Genomic DNA, 16675 nt, shown 5'->3' with positions numbered 1-16675 from the left:
TATTACATATGGTGACTTTGTACTGATGTCCTCTTTGTCTGTACTGCAGGTAAGTGTGGTGCCAGCCACACTTATCTGCAGTAAGGAGGGGGGGCTTGGTATGAATGTCACAATCTGCGCTACTCCAAGCTGCAGTGCTGCACACTGTTCTTGGGACCACGTTGTGCTGCCTTAGGGATTTTCTTCTTGTACTCCTAAGCTGTGTTCCACAGAGATGTATGGAAACCTTGTGATAGGTGGAGTTTCTGAGATTGTTTTTCTCAACACATGCATGTAAGGGGCTTTGTAGATCTTGATACTAGACTTTTACTAAAATTTTGAATAAATCATAGAGCTGGAAGGTACCCCCAAGGTCATCTAGTCCAACCCCTTACCTTTAGCAGAAAATCCTCCTAGAGCAGTGTTTTTCAACCGTTATCCCCCAATGTACCACTTCTTATGGTCTAATTATCTGAAGTACTACCATAAGTAACTGGCAATGAAGTCATTGCCAGATATGTCCGGGTTGGGATGCCAGACGCAATGCTACGAACATTGCTGAGAGGCTCAGGGTAAGTAGGTGGGCTTTTTTAAGCTCATAAAAGCAGCATGCTAGAGCTCTACCTACCAAGCCAAACCTCCTACTGCTGTTTGTAGTGTCTCATTGTAGTCCCACTGCTGGATGGCCAGTGTTTCCTGGGAGTCGCACATACCACTGGACAATACATCAAGTACCACTGGTGGTTCACATAACACTTGTTGAAAAACACTCTCCTAGAGCATCTCCAGCAGGTGCCTATCAGGCTTCTGCTTGAAGATCTCCATTGAGAGAGAATCCACCACCTTCTTCATCAATCTGTTCCACGGCTGAACTGCGCTTACTGTCAGGAATTTTTTCATGATGTCCAACCAGAAACTCATCTCTTGCAGGTTGTACCCATTAGACCTAGTTCTGATCTCTGGAGTAGCAAAGGACAAATATTTACTCTCTTCCATGTGATATACCTTCAGGTATTTGAAGAGTGCTACCATGTCTCCCTTCAACCTCTCTTCTTCAGGCTAAATATACCAAATTTTAGTCCCTAGAGAGGTCCAGATGTCCTTGCAGCCTTTTCCCAAAGGAGAGATCTGCAGATGTTGGGGGGGGGGGGCAGCCCATAGCTCCTAATCCCTCTGAAATGTTCTCCATGATGCTCCTTGCATTGGAATATTCCTACTGTGTCTCCTTCTTGCAGTTATGCTTGACGAAGCTAAACTGGTGGCAAGAGATTTAACCATCTTTTCTTTAACCAATTTCTGAATATTCCTTAAGTGTGTTGCAACCCCAGACCTGTCAGTTCTATCTCCTTTAACCTGTTCTTTGCTGGTGTTCTCTTAAGACCTATAAATGCTCAGTTGGGATTGTATAGATCAGGGGTTTCCAAACTTTTTGGCCAGAGCACCGCATCAAATATCTGGCACAGTGTTGAGAGCCAGAAAAAAATTTAAATATAAAATTTAAATAAATAAATTAGAGATGGAATTGAATGAATGGTCTCATTCATTCAACCTCTCTGGCCCTCAGATTGCCTTCCAGATGCAACCAGAGCACAGTTCTGGTCATGTTCAGTTGAATGGGCTTTCAGGGGACAAGAGGTTGGCCACGAGCCAGAAAGAGGCTTGTGTTCGGTTGAATGGTCCAGAGGCTTTCAGGGGACAGGAGGCTTGCCGCGGCCCGTGTCTGGCTCCTATGCTAGGGCTCGGAGACCCCTGGTATAGATGCATACAACTGTATGTTGTTGTTGTTGTTGTTGTTGTTGTTGGTATAGATGCATACAACTGTATGTTGTTGTTGTTGTTGTTGTTGTTGTTGTTGTTGTTATTATTATTCAACAGTATTTATATACCGCTTTTCAACTAAAAGTTCACAAAGCGGTTTACAGAGAAAAATCAAATAACTAAATGGCTCCCTGTCCCAAAAGGGCTCACAATCTAAAAAGATGCAAATGAATACCAGCAGACAGCCACTAGAACAGACAGTGCTGGGGTGAGGTGGGCCAGTTACTCTCCCCCTGCTAAAAAAAGGAGCACCCACTTGAAAAAGTGCCTCTTACCCAATTAGCAGGGGTTAGTTTATTTATATAAAAGTACAGGTCCAACCTTGTTATACACAGATTTTTTAAACATGAATTTGACTCAACATGAATGGCCACTGCAAATGAGAAGGAACGTACTGATCCCTGGAGATGGGGAAAATGCACCCCTTTAAAATCACAGTTTTAAAAAAACTGCTTTTCTTACGGTTGTTGAGAGCTAGTCATGCAAGTGATCATTCCATTCTTCAGCTGAGCCAGGCGAAGGCAGGGGGTCCTTTGCATTTCTAATTGCTGACTGCCTCTCTACAACAGTAAGAAAAGCTGTTTTTAAACCACAATTATAAAGAGATGCACTTTTTAATTTTTTAAAACAGCTTTTATTTAACACATTTTATGGTATCACCAGGAAGTCTCAGAAACAAACCCCTGCGAATGTTGAGGCACAATCTTATTAGGAGCAATGGAAGGACAAGAAACCTGGAAGTGGGTCTTTAAATCTATTTTTCCCGTTATTTTATCCACTGATTTTTTTTATCCATAAGGAGTGCTGGAACGGAACCCTAGTGGATAATGAGGGACGTCCTGCACCTTGTATATATTTTTAATATCCTTAAGTAGCTATCTATTTTTTGACTCATGTGTGGCAGAGAAGCCTATGCAGTGTAAGGGAGGGCTCATCAACATTTCTTCATATTTCTCTTCAATCCCACAGCCTTTGTTTCCTTCACTCTTTGTATTTTGTTTTCTGTTCTATTTTTATACTTTGATATTTTTAGTATTTGGGATGAGCACCTGCCCAGTCCACTAACTACCCCCTCTGCTATCCCCCATAATTTATTTAATTCTTCCCCCATAATTTATTTAAAATCTGATGATATGATTAGTATGCTAAAATTTCTTAAAAGCATCTCAAATGCAATAATAATAATAATAATAATAACTTTATTTCTACCCCGCCTTTCTCCCCGAAGGGACTCAAGGCGGCTTACAACATAATTAAAAACAATTTAAAAACAAATAAAAACATATTAACACATACTAAAAACAGCAATCAGAGTAAAAAAAAATAGGTAAAAAGAGCATAGAGCAGCAGCAAGTCATAAAAGAATCAGGCCTGTAAAAAATATTAAAAGATGTTAAAAAGATGTTAAAAAGATGTTAAAAGGCCAAGAACTCAGAAGGCCTGTTTAAACAGAAGGGTCTTCAGGCCTTGCCGAAAGGTCTCAAGAGAGGGAGCCATTCTTAAGTCAAGGGGAAGGGAGTTCCATAGTGTTGGTGCCACTACTGAGAAGGCCCTATTTCTTGCAGCCGCCCCACGTACCTCCCTAGGCGGCGGCACTTGTAAAAAGGCCTTCTCTGATGACCTGAGAGGGCGAGCCGGATTACTTTTTTCATGAACTGCCTGGCAAATCAAAAAAATCCACCAGCCAGAGGCCAAAAGCACATTCATGGAAGTGAGGCAAAGTGGCAAAGCAAGGGAAGGGGCTTGGAAACCTTCTCATGACTGGTCCAGTCACTTTCAAAGCCTGATACCAGCCCGCAGTTGTGCACCAAGCCCCCTCCCCACACCATCCCAGGCCCCCAATGCAACGTTTGTTGTATATTCTTTTGGTTTTTTTTTTTTTACATATTGTACATATATTTTACATAATATATATGTAGAGAGAGCATATTCCCTCGAGATCCAAGCCACATGAGATGATGATCCACTAATGATCTTCTTTTGATGCCTCACACTGCCCATATGAGGGAGAGCTCGCTGAAGTGTCAGTTATGGCCATCTAAGCTCTGCTGCTGTTATCATGGCAGCCCCAATGGGCTGCCATTCCTCTACCTTGCTCCACCTTGCCTCTACCCTTGCCCTACCTCCTTGAAAAGTCGAAGCAAAATGCCAATCACATTGAGGCCTCATGGTTAGCACCATAATTTTTAATTAGAATTGGTTTTCAGAATCCCAGTATGTTTTTCTACATAGTACGGTATATGTCTGAATGAAATGTATGATGAACAAGCTCGACTGAACTCATTGGAGTTGTCTACTTATGAACTTAGCTTATCAGCACGACTGAACTATGTCAATCAAATACGTTATATTTCTATTTTGAACTAGACCTGGGGTCTCCAAACTTTTTGGCCAGAGGGCTGCATCAATATCTGGCGTGGTGTGGAGGGCCGGGAAAAAAATTTAAATATAAAATTTAAATAAATAAATTGGAGATGAAACTTAGTTGAGGTGAATGGATGAATGAATGGGCTCGTTCATTCAACCTGTCTGCCCCTCAGAACACCCTCCAGACACAATCAGAGCAGAGTTCTGGTCATGTTCAATTGAGTGGGCCAGAGGCTTTCAGAGGACAAGAGGTTGACCGTGGGCCGGAAAGAGGCTTGCTGCGGGCCACACCTGGCCCCTGGACTGAGGTTTGGAGACCCCTGTAGTAACTAGACTAACGTGATCATTTGATGGAATAGTGGCTATATCTTCTAGCTGTCGCTAAATTAAATACTCCCTGTGCTAAATTATATTATGAGACAACTTACTGAAGAAAGTTTATAATTTAGCACAGGGAAGGTCAATTAAGCAGCCCACGCATTGAATCTGGCTCCAGAATCCAACTTGCAATGGCAAAAATTTAGTACAGTAATAGTAAATTTTTTTTAAAGTGTTCACAATTGCATTTAGTTATTTGATTTTTCTCTGTAAACTGCTTTGTGAACTTTTAGTTGTAAAGCGGTATATAAATACTGTTAATAATAATAATAATTTGTAAGGAAAAGATGATTTTGCCTTGGTGTCTGTTTTGCAACATTATTACAGGCATGCCCCCTTATCCACAAGGGGTTCTGTTTCAGAATCCCCTGCAGATATATGAAACCATAGTTATGGACAAACGCCCGTCCCCACAGTCTGGGAGCTCTGCTCCCCTTGCCTCCAGAGGGGAGTCTGAGCTCAGCAGAGGCTGAGGAGGTCTGCCCTTGGGCTCAGACTGAGCTGTACAGCTCAAAACATGTGACTTTCGGTTTCACAGAGAAACGGCAAGTGACATTTTTAATGGATTAGAGCTCCCCTTGCCACTAGAGGGGGTATGCACAGGTGTGCGCACACTGGGGGGCCCTAGACCTGATCCGTGGGTAACTGGATCTGCAGATGTGGGATCCGTGGATGTGCCCCCCATATGTTGCAGTGTTATATACATTCTACCAATCCTGAAGGGGGATATTTCAGGAATATGAGATACAGGAGATACAGGTGAGATACAGGAGATACGCTGTGAGATACAGGAAGCTGGACTAGATGGACCTATGGCCTGATCCAGTGGGGCTGTTCTTATGTTCTTATGTTCTTATGAAACAAATTCACTCCTACCCAGTATATTACTGCAAACCGTTGTCATACATGTGTCTATGAAGCCCTGCCAGACAGTATAATCGCATGTGAGATGGTCAGGTTATTTTTGGTCCTTGAAATGATTTCTGTAGAATTGAGTACTCCTCAAAATACAGAAATTGGTTATCTCTTATTTAGCTTCTCTAAGAACAGTTTGACCTGAATGTAGGTAGGAGTGTTCTATGAGGAGACAGCTTTATGATGCACTGTTTGTCTTATTAAACTCAAAGGAATTGCTCCAAAGTAAGCCTGGTGCTAAGTTGTTATTGTCAGTTTTGGGAAGGAGCTGTAGTACATGCTTTGCATTCCAAAGATTTCTAGGTTCAGGCACTGACAGAGAAAGATACCTGAAATCTTGAAGAACTGCTGCCTGTCAGCATTGACAATAGGACTATCTCAGCATAGGATAGCTTTCTAAGTTTAGCACAACTCTTAAAAAAAAGAAAAAGAAGTAGTTGAGGAAGAAGATATGACCTGACAGCATGGTTTTTTTGGTTTTCTTCCTTATAGGACAAAAATAGAAAAAGAGAAGAAGGAACATGCTAAATTACATGGAATGATCCGTACAGAAATAAGTGGGGCAGAAATAGCAGAAGAAATGGAGAAAGAGAGAAGGTTCTTCCAGTTACAAATGTGTGAGGTAAGATTGACTATGGAGTCGTTTTACGTTTTGCTACAGTTCTCAGTATGTAATCTCTTTGTCAAGTGTTGAAGTCAAGGAGATTTTGAAATGCCTGGAAAATGTGATTTATAATTAAAATAAATTTGTTTTCCACCTTCCCTTCAGAGATTTGAGGGATATATAATATAATAAAAACATGTTGTTACAAAAACATCATAAAAACACAACAGCAGTTTAAACAGCAGTTTAAAAAAAAGAGTGCTGTAGATCATAAAAATTTGGAAGATGCTTTTGATGAATCAAGTCTTTACCCACCAACAAAACAGTTCTATCATCACCACAGAGTAGCCCTGAAGATGAGCTCTACCCTGTGGTTGGTTGGTCTTGTCATGAATTTTCCAGCAGTGTCTCTCTAATTGTCTTCTCAAATGTTTCAATGCTTGAAGCTCTGAGCAAAACCATGGGACCGTCCTGGCTTTGCAACTGGGGAGAGGATGATCAGGGGTGATTGTGTCAGTAGCCATAGTCATTTCTCCATTCCAAAAGTCAACCAAAGTTTCAACAAGATCACCAACCATATCAACAGGAAAATCCCCAGAGACATCAGAAATCCATTTGGATCCATAAACCTCTGCAGGTAAACCAACCTAATCAGTCCCCCACCCTCGTGGAGGTGAGGAGCCCTGATAAACCTGAATCCTGTCAAGTAGTGACCATGACAAAGGAGTGATGTGCTATGAGTACTGATATTACCTGAGATACACTTGTGAAATGAATTCATGATGGCCATGAAATTCCGAACTACTCCAGAAAAGGAGTCTCATCGTGAACATTGAAATTCATAACCATCCAGAACTAAACTGCCTAGGGACTCAGTGACCATCTCAGTTATCTCAGGCAGGAGGCAGCAGGGTAGGTGGTACACCAACAGAATCTGAATCCTATCTCTCGTACCCAGCTTCAGGAAAAGGACTCAAAATTTGAGGACCAATTTGATTCTTATATTCTAATTCCAGGATTAGAATTTGTTGTCTCTAACCCAATTTTTTAAATAAACTTATCAATGGTAAACAGGAAGACCGCCTATCCCATTATTTGCAGATTAAAAAACAAATCAAGTAGACAAAGCTTTTTTGCAACCATTCCATCCCAGCCTTATAGAATAGTCTGCCGTGGCCATTCAGGTTACCATCTGCTGCAGTGTTGTTGAGAGATGAAAATCTCATTTTCCTTGGTTAAGTAGGGAAATTTAACAGCTGTTGAGAAAGAACGGCTGATGCCCTGAAGTATTTTAATGAACTTGCTGCATTATGGATTTTTCTACAACAGTGTAGTTGTAGTGTGTTAACTTTAGATATGAACTTGGTTGATTTTTGATCTTGGAGCTCAACTTAAAGCGATCCTCAAAACCATGATTTAGGAGACTGGGAATATGCTTTGTACTCTCTCCTTCCCGTCTCCCTTCTTGCATGCCAGTTATCCCCTCCATTTCTGAGTTGCTCTAACTATAGTTTTTCACAGTTCCTGAATTGGGCATATTGTGGTTTTCAGACTGTGATTTGGAACCATGCTTTGTCAGTTAATGCTAAGCATATTTTGCCCAGCTTGAATACTGCAGCAGTCTATGGTTAGAGCAACCATGGAAAAGGAGGAGGAAATTAGTGAACAGAGTGGGAGGAGGGAGTGTGCATATGTCTCATATCCAGGGTCAAATGGATTGAGCTAGTATGGCAGAATATCTGCGAGGACATTAAGCCATTTCTGCCCAACATTGCACATTCTCAACAGGGACCAAACAGGGACCTGTTGGCTGGGCAAAAATGGGTTAATTCTGTAATGGGGTCAGATACACTTGATTTTTACAGCAGAAATTGTTGTTGTTGTTGTTGTTAACAACAACATTATTTATATACTGCTTTTCAACAAAAAGTTCACAAAGTGGTTTACAGAGAAAAATCAAATAACAATTGGCTCCCTGTCCCAATAGGGCTCACAATCTAAAAAGATGCAAAAGAACACCAGCAGGCAGCCACTAGAAAAGACTGCTGGGGTGAGGAGGGCCAGTTACTCTCCCCCTGCTAAATAAAAGAGGAGCACCCACTTGAAAAAGTGCCTCTTATTCAGTTAGCAGGGGTTAGTTTTGGTAGTTTTGGGAGGAGTGGTATTCAAGTTTGGGTTCGTGGCATAGGAATTGGAAACTTAAACTTTGTCCCTACTATAGTCCATGTCCACATAGAAAACTTTTATGGCTTGCTTTTCAGTCACCAGAATGTTCCCACAAGTTGTTTGCATGTCTGAAAATGTATGAGTTTCTTCATAGTAAAACACGTAGATGCTGCCAAATCATTCAAAAGTCTTCGTATCTATGCATGAATGAAGACTTTAGATGCGATAGTGGGCTAGTACAAATACTTCTGTAACTGCAACTAGTACCCATGAACAAAGATGAATAGAGTTCAATACTTAGGATCAATTCTTTTTCTTAATTTACTTGCATCTACAAGGAAAGATGTCTTTGTCTAGTAAATTAAACATGAATCTTCTCTGCTGGGGGCCTTGCATAATAGTAAATTAATTGGGACTTGAATCAATATTTTGCTATTTAAAGAGGGGAGTGGTCAATGTTGTTCCTTGTTTAGGTGAGTTGGATGACTCCTTAATACCCATCCAGAAACAGAAGGGAATGGGGAAAAATAAGATTCTCACTTCAACCGTAAACCCAGTCATTTGAAAGCACATCTTATGCATTTTAATTGAGCTAACTCCCCAGTAAGTATGCGATCACAGCCTCAATCTTCCAACCTCTTTTGTTCACAATTGGGAAATGTTCCCAGAACACTCAGGAATTATGGGAGCAAAGACCTTGCAAGATGTTGGTTTTTCTTTTCCAGCTCCATTTTATATTGCAAACTGTTTAGAAATGCTCCTTTGTTTCAAAAGAGGTTTGCCAGTTGCAGGGGGAGCTTTATAATGAGCATCTAGAACAAGTCTTTTGGATCTGTAGTTTGATGGTTGAAATAACCTTTTACAGATATATTCCAACACAGGCAATTTGTCCCCAAATGTGAATATTTCTAAGACTCCTTAAATATTGTAAACTGTTTCGCTCTCTTTCTGAATAATGAATAATGAACAGTAATGAATGTTCTTTGTGTGAATTATTATCTTAACAGTACCTATTGAAAGTCAATGAAATCAAGATTAAAAAAGGAGTTGACTTACTTCAAAACCTGATCAAGTATTTTCACGCACAGTGCAAGTAGGTTTTATATCTTTATAGTTGTATGCTCTGTTGAAACATTTTTTTAGGTTATGTGTCAAACTGTAGTGCTGAATTTTTTGATGATGCATAAGTAAAGCTATGTGGTTTCGTTGTTCATTTGTCCCTTCTGTTCTTCCATCAAACTGGATGGTTTAAAACAGTGATTCCCAAACGGTGGGTCGGGACCCACTGGTGGGTCACAGCCTGATTTTTGGTGGGATCACCAAATGATAATGGAAAGATCAGATAACTAATTGCCTCAAGCCCTGAGGCTATTCAAAAAGTAGATACTGTAGCTGCTAATTATCCTGCAAAGAGCTCCACTCCTGCAGTTTGCAAGCATGTGTAAATATAAGGAGATAAATGTTCAAGGGTCTTTTTCTGGTTATTATTACTTAAAAAACAATTTAAAAAAATTATTTCTTTCTAGATCTCCTTTTTAAAAAGTCTGGTAAACCTAGGTGGGTCCTGATAGTGTCGTTTCAAAAAGTGGGTTCCGGTGCTAAAAAGTTTGAGAACCACTGGTTTGAAAGATTAGTTATTGTTGGTGTATGATTTCAAATGAAATGAGGCATTAGACTGCAGTAATACCATGGTACCTAGTTGTCTGCCATGCATAATCTCCGCATGGTCATTTGGCATGATTAGAAATCTCTTAGTGTAAAGGAGTGAGGCAGACTACTGTACCAGTTTTCAGGTTTTGCAGAATGTGTCTAGCAATCAACACGAGTTCTGTTTTGTAGAACAAGATACAGTTAGGAACAGTGTGCTGAGATCCCTGGTTGCTCACTCATTTTTAGTTCTTACATATTAAAGCAGTGATTTTTCAACCTTTTTCATCTCATGGCACACTGACAAGGTACTAAAATTTTCAAGGCACACCATCAGTTTTTTGACAATTGACAAGGCCCACCATGCTGTTCATGGGAGGCTCACATTTTCCAATGGCCCTACTAATAAATGACCCTCCCCCAAACTCCAGTGGCACACCTGCAGAGCAAGTACCGTGGTCTTCTCAATTTATAGTTCTACCCTGAGTAGGTACACTTTGGGTGTGTTTTTTCTAATTCAGAGCTCAATTCTGCCAGATCCGGTGCGCAGGTCAGGAGCCCTGTGTAGGGCCACATGGCCCAACATAAGACTCCTTGATTCTGCTCTGGGTAAAGAGACACTGCAGAATTGAGTAACCCATTGCATGGCTACATCCCTTACCTGGGAGAAGGGGATAAAAGTCCTCCTCCCCTGAGGTACTGCCAACGGCTGCCCGCAGTGAACATGCGGCAGTGAACTTGCCATGCTGACTCCGGAAATTGAAGTTGTGAAAACTCCAAAGACATTGCGTTGGCACATGTAGTAACTTTACACGAGTGCAAATCACTGTTTTGGATCACAGTCAATAACTGCATAATGATGTCATGAAGTGCATGTTTTATTTTATGTAAGAGTTAATACGGTACTCTCAATTTTTAAGCTTGTTCAGATTGCTGCAAGTAATGTCAGTATTTTTACTCTTCATTAAACTGGCAGTTGGTCAATTTCCACTTCGGAGTCGCCTGCAAGTAAAAAAGTAAAGCAGAATATTACCAGAACAAATACTGCAGCTGGGTTATTTTCATTGTCTGTTTTTCTCACTATATTAAACATACTTCTAGGAACTTGGAGATGCAGTTTTGTGACAGTTTTTTCTCTATGGAAATATCTACGCTGGAATCCCATAGGAACATAAGGGGCGGGATTGTGGAAGAACTGGTCTTCTCAAAGACTACTGAATCTTGTCCATCCCATATTTCTTAGAAGAAGGGGATATATTTTAGATTGCCGCAAAGCCGAAGGAAATGTGTTTGTGATAAAATTCCTTCATACAATTCCACTTTTCATCAGTGGACCACATACATCACAGAATGCATAAATTATGTTGTTAAAAATATTTGTACCTTGTCTGTTCAGAAGAGTTCAGGTATTTTACATTAGTGTTCAGTTTCTTTTTCTTTAAAAAAGTTTTTTTTCCTTCCAAAGCTTTTTTCAGGATGGTCTGAAAGCAGTTGAAAGCCTCAAACCTTCAATAGAGAAGCTCTCCACAGACCTTCACACTGTAAGTGGCTTTATATAAGCACATTATTTGCTTATTAGAATTGTATTTTCTTTTTGACCAGTATCTCCAAAACAACTTACATAATATTGATAATACAACATTCATCATCATCATCATCATCATCATCACTAGGTATTTATATATTTCCTTTCTGGTCATCGGATTACTCCTCTGACTTTATTCAAGGTGGTTTACATAGGCAGGCGTTCCTAAATCCGTCAAGGGGATTTTTACAATCATAGAGGTTCTCTCTTTCAAGAACCACACAACATTTCAGATGGATCTTCCTGGTTTGGTCTCACTTCTGGCCTCCAGTTCTCCCACGCAGGCTGACAAGCAGCTCCATCTCTCACATGGAGGGCAGCCAAGCCAAGATACTTCTTGCTCAGAAGAGCAGCTGGAATCACTCAGCTGGGCTTGTCAGCTGCTTCAAGCTGCTTGTCTTGCCATTCTCAGCCATTCAGGGAGCTGCCGGTGTCCTCGGACTGGTGACCTTCTGAAGTTATCTTTGGGCTAATAGAGGCTCTACCCTCTAGACTAGACCTCCTGCCCAACATTCATAATACATTGTTTCATTTATGAAAAGAAATTAAAAACCCTTACACTTAAAAAATGAAAAGCATGAAAGGTGAATCCATAAGGAATGATATAGGGAGAAGGAGAGAACAAGCTGACATAACATTTTCTGTAACATAAGGAAAGTTCTGGGCCAAAGGCCCACCTCTTTCATGCTGCCTTCTTTTCCCTACTTAAAAGTCTCACATGTGTAACCTTTCCTCATAAGGAAAGTTTTCTGACCCTTTGATAATTTGAGATACCCTCTTTTGTACTTTTGCAGCACTAATTCTGCAAAACAGAATGTCAAAATATTTAGCTCAAAAATAAAACAAATGAGAAAAGTCCTCACATGGAGAATGCTTAGTTCTCTTGAACATGGTGGAAAAGAGTCCCTGAAGGGCTGATTGGAGCTGATCCAGAAATAGGTGTGTGACAGTGTCTCCACTTCCTCCCTTTTGTGGATATCTGCCCATGCCAGAGGACAGTTGATCTTACTGTATGGCCATTGTGGTTGAGTAGGGAATAATCCAGCTGAACCAGGAACAGGTATATGATGGTGCCTTTGATGGTCTCCTTCCTTCCCTGGTTTTGTCTTGCAGTATAGTATTTCAAGTTGTATTCCAAAAAATGTATGTTTGTTCGTTCATACATACATACGTACGTACATACATACATACATACATACATACCATGCTTTTTCCATGCTGAAGCAAATGCTCAAGGCGGTAAGAAGCAATACTCTGATTTTTATTTTGAACTCGTTATGTTTCCACTCCAGATTAAGCAAGCACAGGATGAAGAAAGAAAGCAGTTGATTCAACTTAGGGATATTTTAAAATCTGCACTTCAGGTTGATCAGAAAGAGGTGAGCACGTAGGGTGATTTAACATACTTCTCTAATTCAATGGGAACATTTACAGTTACTTTTCTTTTTAACCAGCTGTATGAAATTGGCTCTTTCTTGTTCTGGTTTCAGTGTGAACTTGTGGAAGGTTTATTGTTTTTCTCTTTGCAGAAAGCCTTCCATACAGTACAAATACCGGAACTGCAGGTTTTTTAAATTATTCAGGGAGAGTTCAAATACCATGTTTTGCATCCATAAGAGGGTGCTTGGCATGGCTCCCAGAGATGCATACAAGCAGGAAAAAAATATTGGCTGAATATGTTGTATCCGTGCAGATTGTCCAAGGCCAATGCTGTGTGCTGTACCCTATATTTTTGACCAAGAATAACGTTTTAACTAATTGCATGGATGGCACATTCAAGACAAAAGGGATATTTTTATTTACAACAAAAATTTTATTTCTCTTCCATTTGCCATAAATCCTTCACCCAAAAACATTTTCTGTTGAAAAGAGTGGAAAAAATTTTGTATGTATCCTTTATGTATAAGGATACGAATGTATCCTTTATTAAATGTATGTGGATACATTCAATGATCGAAACATTCAATCATTTGTGGATTGAAACTCTTCAAACTGACAGATTTTAGGAGTAATTATTGTGTTAAAGTAGCGATTATGGGGTTATGTGTTAAACCCCAAAACACATAAACACCAAAGGGAGTAGGCAACAGGCCTTGCCCAATCAACCCTTTGGGGGGATGTGTTTCCTGTATTCTGTTAAAATAAATAATTTTGCCAAATCCAGGTGTACCTGAATACCGACAATGTTTTCTAAGAACACTAAGGGCGCAATCCTATGTCAGTGCTTTCCACTGGCATAGCAGTGCCAATGGGACATGTGCTGCATCTTGCAGTTGGATGTCACTCACGGAGGCCTCCTCAAAGTCAGGGAATGTTTGTTCCCTTACCTCAGAGCTGCATGGCCCTTATGTCAGTGCTGGAAAGGGGTTAGGATTGTGTCCTAACTTTCATATGATGTATAAGGAATTCTTGATGACATTTCAAGTGTGTTTGAAATGTTCTGTTCAGGAAAATAAATAAAAATATTGGCTATATAGCGCTAAAGCAGAGCACTCAGTGGTGAAATAGGCTTTATGGAACCTAAAATAAAATGTTGGTGTCATTGTCTGAGTAGGCAGATTCTCCTGATCTCTGACAGCTTTTTACACTGATCTCTGTGGCTGGGATCCAACAATTCTGTGTATAAATCTTTCTGTGCAAAGCTAGAGATTTATTTGATGTTTCCCTCACAGTCACTGGCACTGCTGAAGGAGCAACTGTTCTGAACAGAAAAGTAGCAGTCTGCACTATTAACAGTGCAAATGAGTGTGGTGGAAGCATCGAAGAAATATATAGCTTTCCTGTGCGCTATTCTCCTCTATATGCCTGGTGTTTTGAAAAGCGTCTGCAATTTGGTATTTGTTTAAAATATTTGTCTCTCACAAGGGAGTTGCTCCAAATAGATTAAGAAACCCAACAATATCTTAAAATTAATAACACACACACAAACCCCAAAACACATAAACACCAAAGGGAGTAGGCAACAGGACATATGTTGCCATATTTGCTGCTTGTTAGATGTGAGCATGAAATATAATATTTTTTGAGTATCAAATCTTATTTGCGGCTCTTGGGTAACGGTCCTAGAAATGAATGTTCAAAAGTATACTTATAAGATGATAGTATTTGGTCTATTATGTATACCAGTCTGGTACTACATCACTCCGGCATACTAACCAATACTGTATGTGTTTGCACTGCAACTGATCTTCTTTTCTTTCTAAAATGCATTTACCTTTTGTGACTGAAGTCTAGGAGAGTAAGTCCTTTGAATGTTTTTGTTCATAGTGTATTGCATGATTGTCATGTGACTTTCAAGTAACTGGGTTTCGCTTCTTCAAGAATCTGCTTGCTCAATTGTCTCTCCTATTTTGTGTTCTGCAAATTGTTTGAACTTAGTTTAGCTATTTAACATGAAGGAACAGTTGGGTAAAAGTAAAGTTTGAAACTTGTTTTCTTTGCTGAAATCCAGTTTCTTGACTGCTGTCCACTTGAAAGTCTATTGGGGCTCTCTCTGTTGTATTGTATTGTATTGTGAGAGATTCATTTGTGTACAGATTAACTGAAATATTGTATCTGGCCCCTCTTAAATATCATTTTAAACATAGGGAATAAATGGGTCATTCATTCCAATAATTATTCTTCCTCTTTGTATTCAAAGAGTGACTTCCTTGGTGACTTCTCATTAAGTTTATAGGAGTAGGGAGTACAATACCTGTTTGACAGTGCAAGTTGTATTAGACTCATCAAAAAAGGACATATTTTAAAGCAATGGATTCACTCATATTCATGTGTTTTGGGAATCAGGGATTTAGAGTCCAATCCTGAGCTCACAACGCTAGCAGTCCACTGGCGGTAAGTGTCACAAACATGTAGTAAAGCATGTTTGTGGCCCTCAGCGCTGGTCCAGCACCAGCTGATAGTGGATCACCAGTGCTCCGCCGCTCTACGGTCGCCCGAACCGCTGGGCAGTGGAGAGGTAGGCGAGGGTATGGGGGGAGGTGGGGAGGAGGTGTTCTGGGGCAGAGAGAGTCGGGGGAGGGCAGGGAGGGGTCAGGGAGGAGGCGTGGCAGGGGAGGGAGCGGGGCAGGAGGAAGGTGGGACCAGGCCCGACACAGAGGCTCTCAGTTCTACCGCAGCCCAAGGGTTGCTGCAGAATCGAGTAGCTCCATTGTGGGGCTACTTACCTTACCTGGGGGAAGGGGACAAAAGAACCCTTCTCCCGAGGTGCTGCCAGCGCTGACCGGTTAGCGCTTAGGATGCGCTTAGTGGGGAGCTTCAGCCACTACTCTCAGAACATCAGCATTAGGATTGATCTTCTCCGCAGCAGAATACTGTAGTCCAGTATGGCTTAACAGCTGTCACACTAGCAAGATTGATGCCAGATTAAATGAAACCATGAGGATCATAAGCAGCTGTATAAGACCCACTCCTGTCGGTTGGCTCCCCGTTTTGAGCCACACAGCACCACCAGCCCTACGGAGACAAGAGGCTTTAGTGAAAGAATATAGAAAAATCACCAACAACCCACTTTTACCAGTGCATTCCTATCTTCCTCATCTATCATTCGGTAGGCTCAAATCCAGGAAACCTTCTCTGGCATTTGCACAACATCTGCACAACAATTTTAACATCAATGCCCAATGGAAAGCTCAGTGGGCAGTCGAACGCCCAGAAACGGGTAGATATATAGATGATCCTACACTTAAAGTGCCAGGTTTCAACTTACCTCACCAACACTGGAAAACTTTGAAGAGGATCTGTACCCTACATGGTATTAGTCAGGAAGGACTCAATGTTTAAATGGGGGCTAGTATCTACTCCACTGTTTGATTGTGGGTTCTACCGCCAAACCATATACCACATTGTGTCTGTCTGCAAACTGAGGACTTATACTGGCCCATGGTCTGACTTCTTCAATGAAGATAACTCTGTCTTTGAATGGCTGGACAAACTGGACATTGACATTTGACCTAGTCCAGTTTATATATAAGTCCATGTATTATATGCCATATGCTAAATAAATAATTGTGTTAAACCTCACCAGTGGAAGGAAAGAGATGTCACTGGTTTGTGAAAGGAGATCAAGGAGGAATGTATTTTCCACGGGAGAGCATTTCACAGTGGTACACCTTATATGCAGTATATCCAGAAACGGGTAGATATATAGACGATCCTACACTTAAGGTGCCAGGTTTCAACTTACTTAGCCAGCACTGGAAAACTTTGAACAGGAT

General features: G+C 40.7%; 1 protein-coding gene across 4 annotated transcripts in view; it reads left to right on the top strand.

Annotated features, from left to right (window-relative positions):
* ASAP2 (ArfGAP with SH3 domain, ankyrin repeat and PH domain 2) overlaps positions 1-16675 on the top strand; it is a 133572-nt gene that overhangs the window by 58526 nt on the left and 58371 nt on the right. For all 4 annotated transcript variants that reach the window (XM_066612143.1, XM_066612135.1, XM_066612150.1 and 1 more), the window contains 4 exons: positions 5950-6079; positions 9235-9320; positions 11340-11415; positions 12752-12838. In XM_066612143.1, the coding sequence (XP_066468240.1) occupies positions 5950-6079; positions 9235-9320; positions 11340-11415; positions 12752-12838 (379 nt within the window). The remainder of the gene's footprint in view (positions 1-5949; positions 6080-9234; positions 9321-11339; positions 11416-12751; positions 12839-16675) is intronic.

Source organism: Tiliqua scincoides, chromosome 1 (genome assembly GCF_035046505.1).
Source record: "Tiliqua scincoides isolate rTilSci1 chromosome 1, rTilSci1.hap2, whole genome shotgun sequence".
NCBI classification, from domain to species: domain Eukaryota; kingdom Metazoa; phylum Chordata; class Lepidosauria; order Squamata; family Scincidae; genus Tiliqua; species Tiliqua scincoides.
This window is presented reverse-complemented; position numbering and strand designations above follow the sequence as displayed.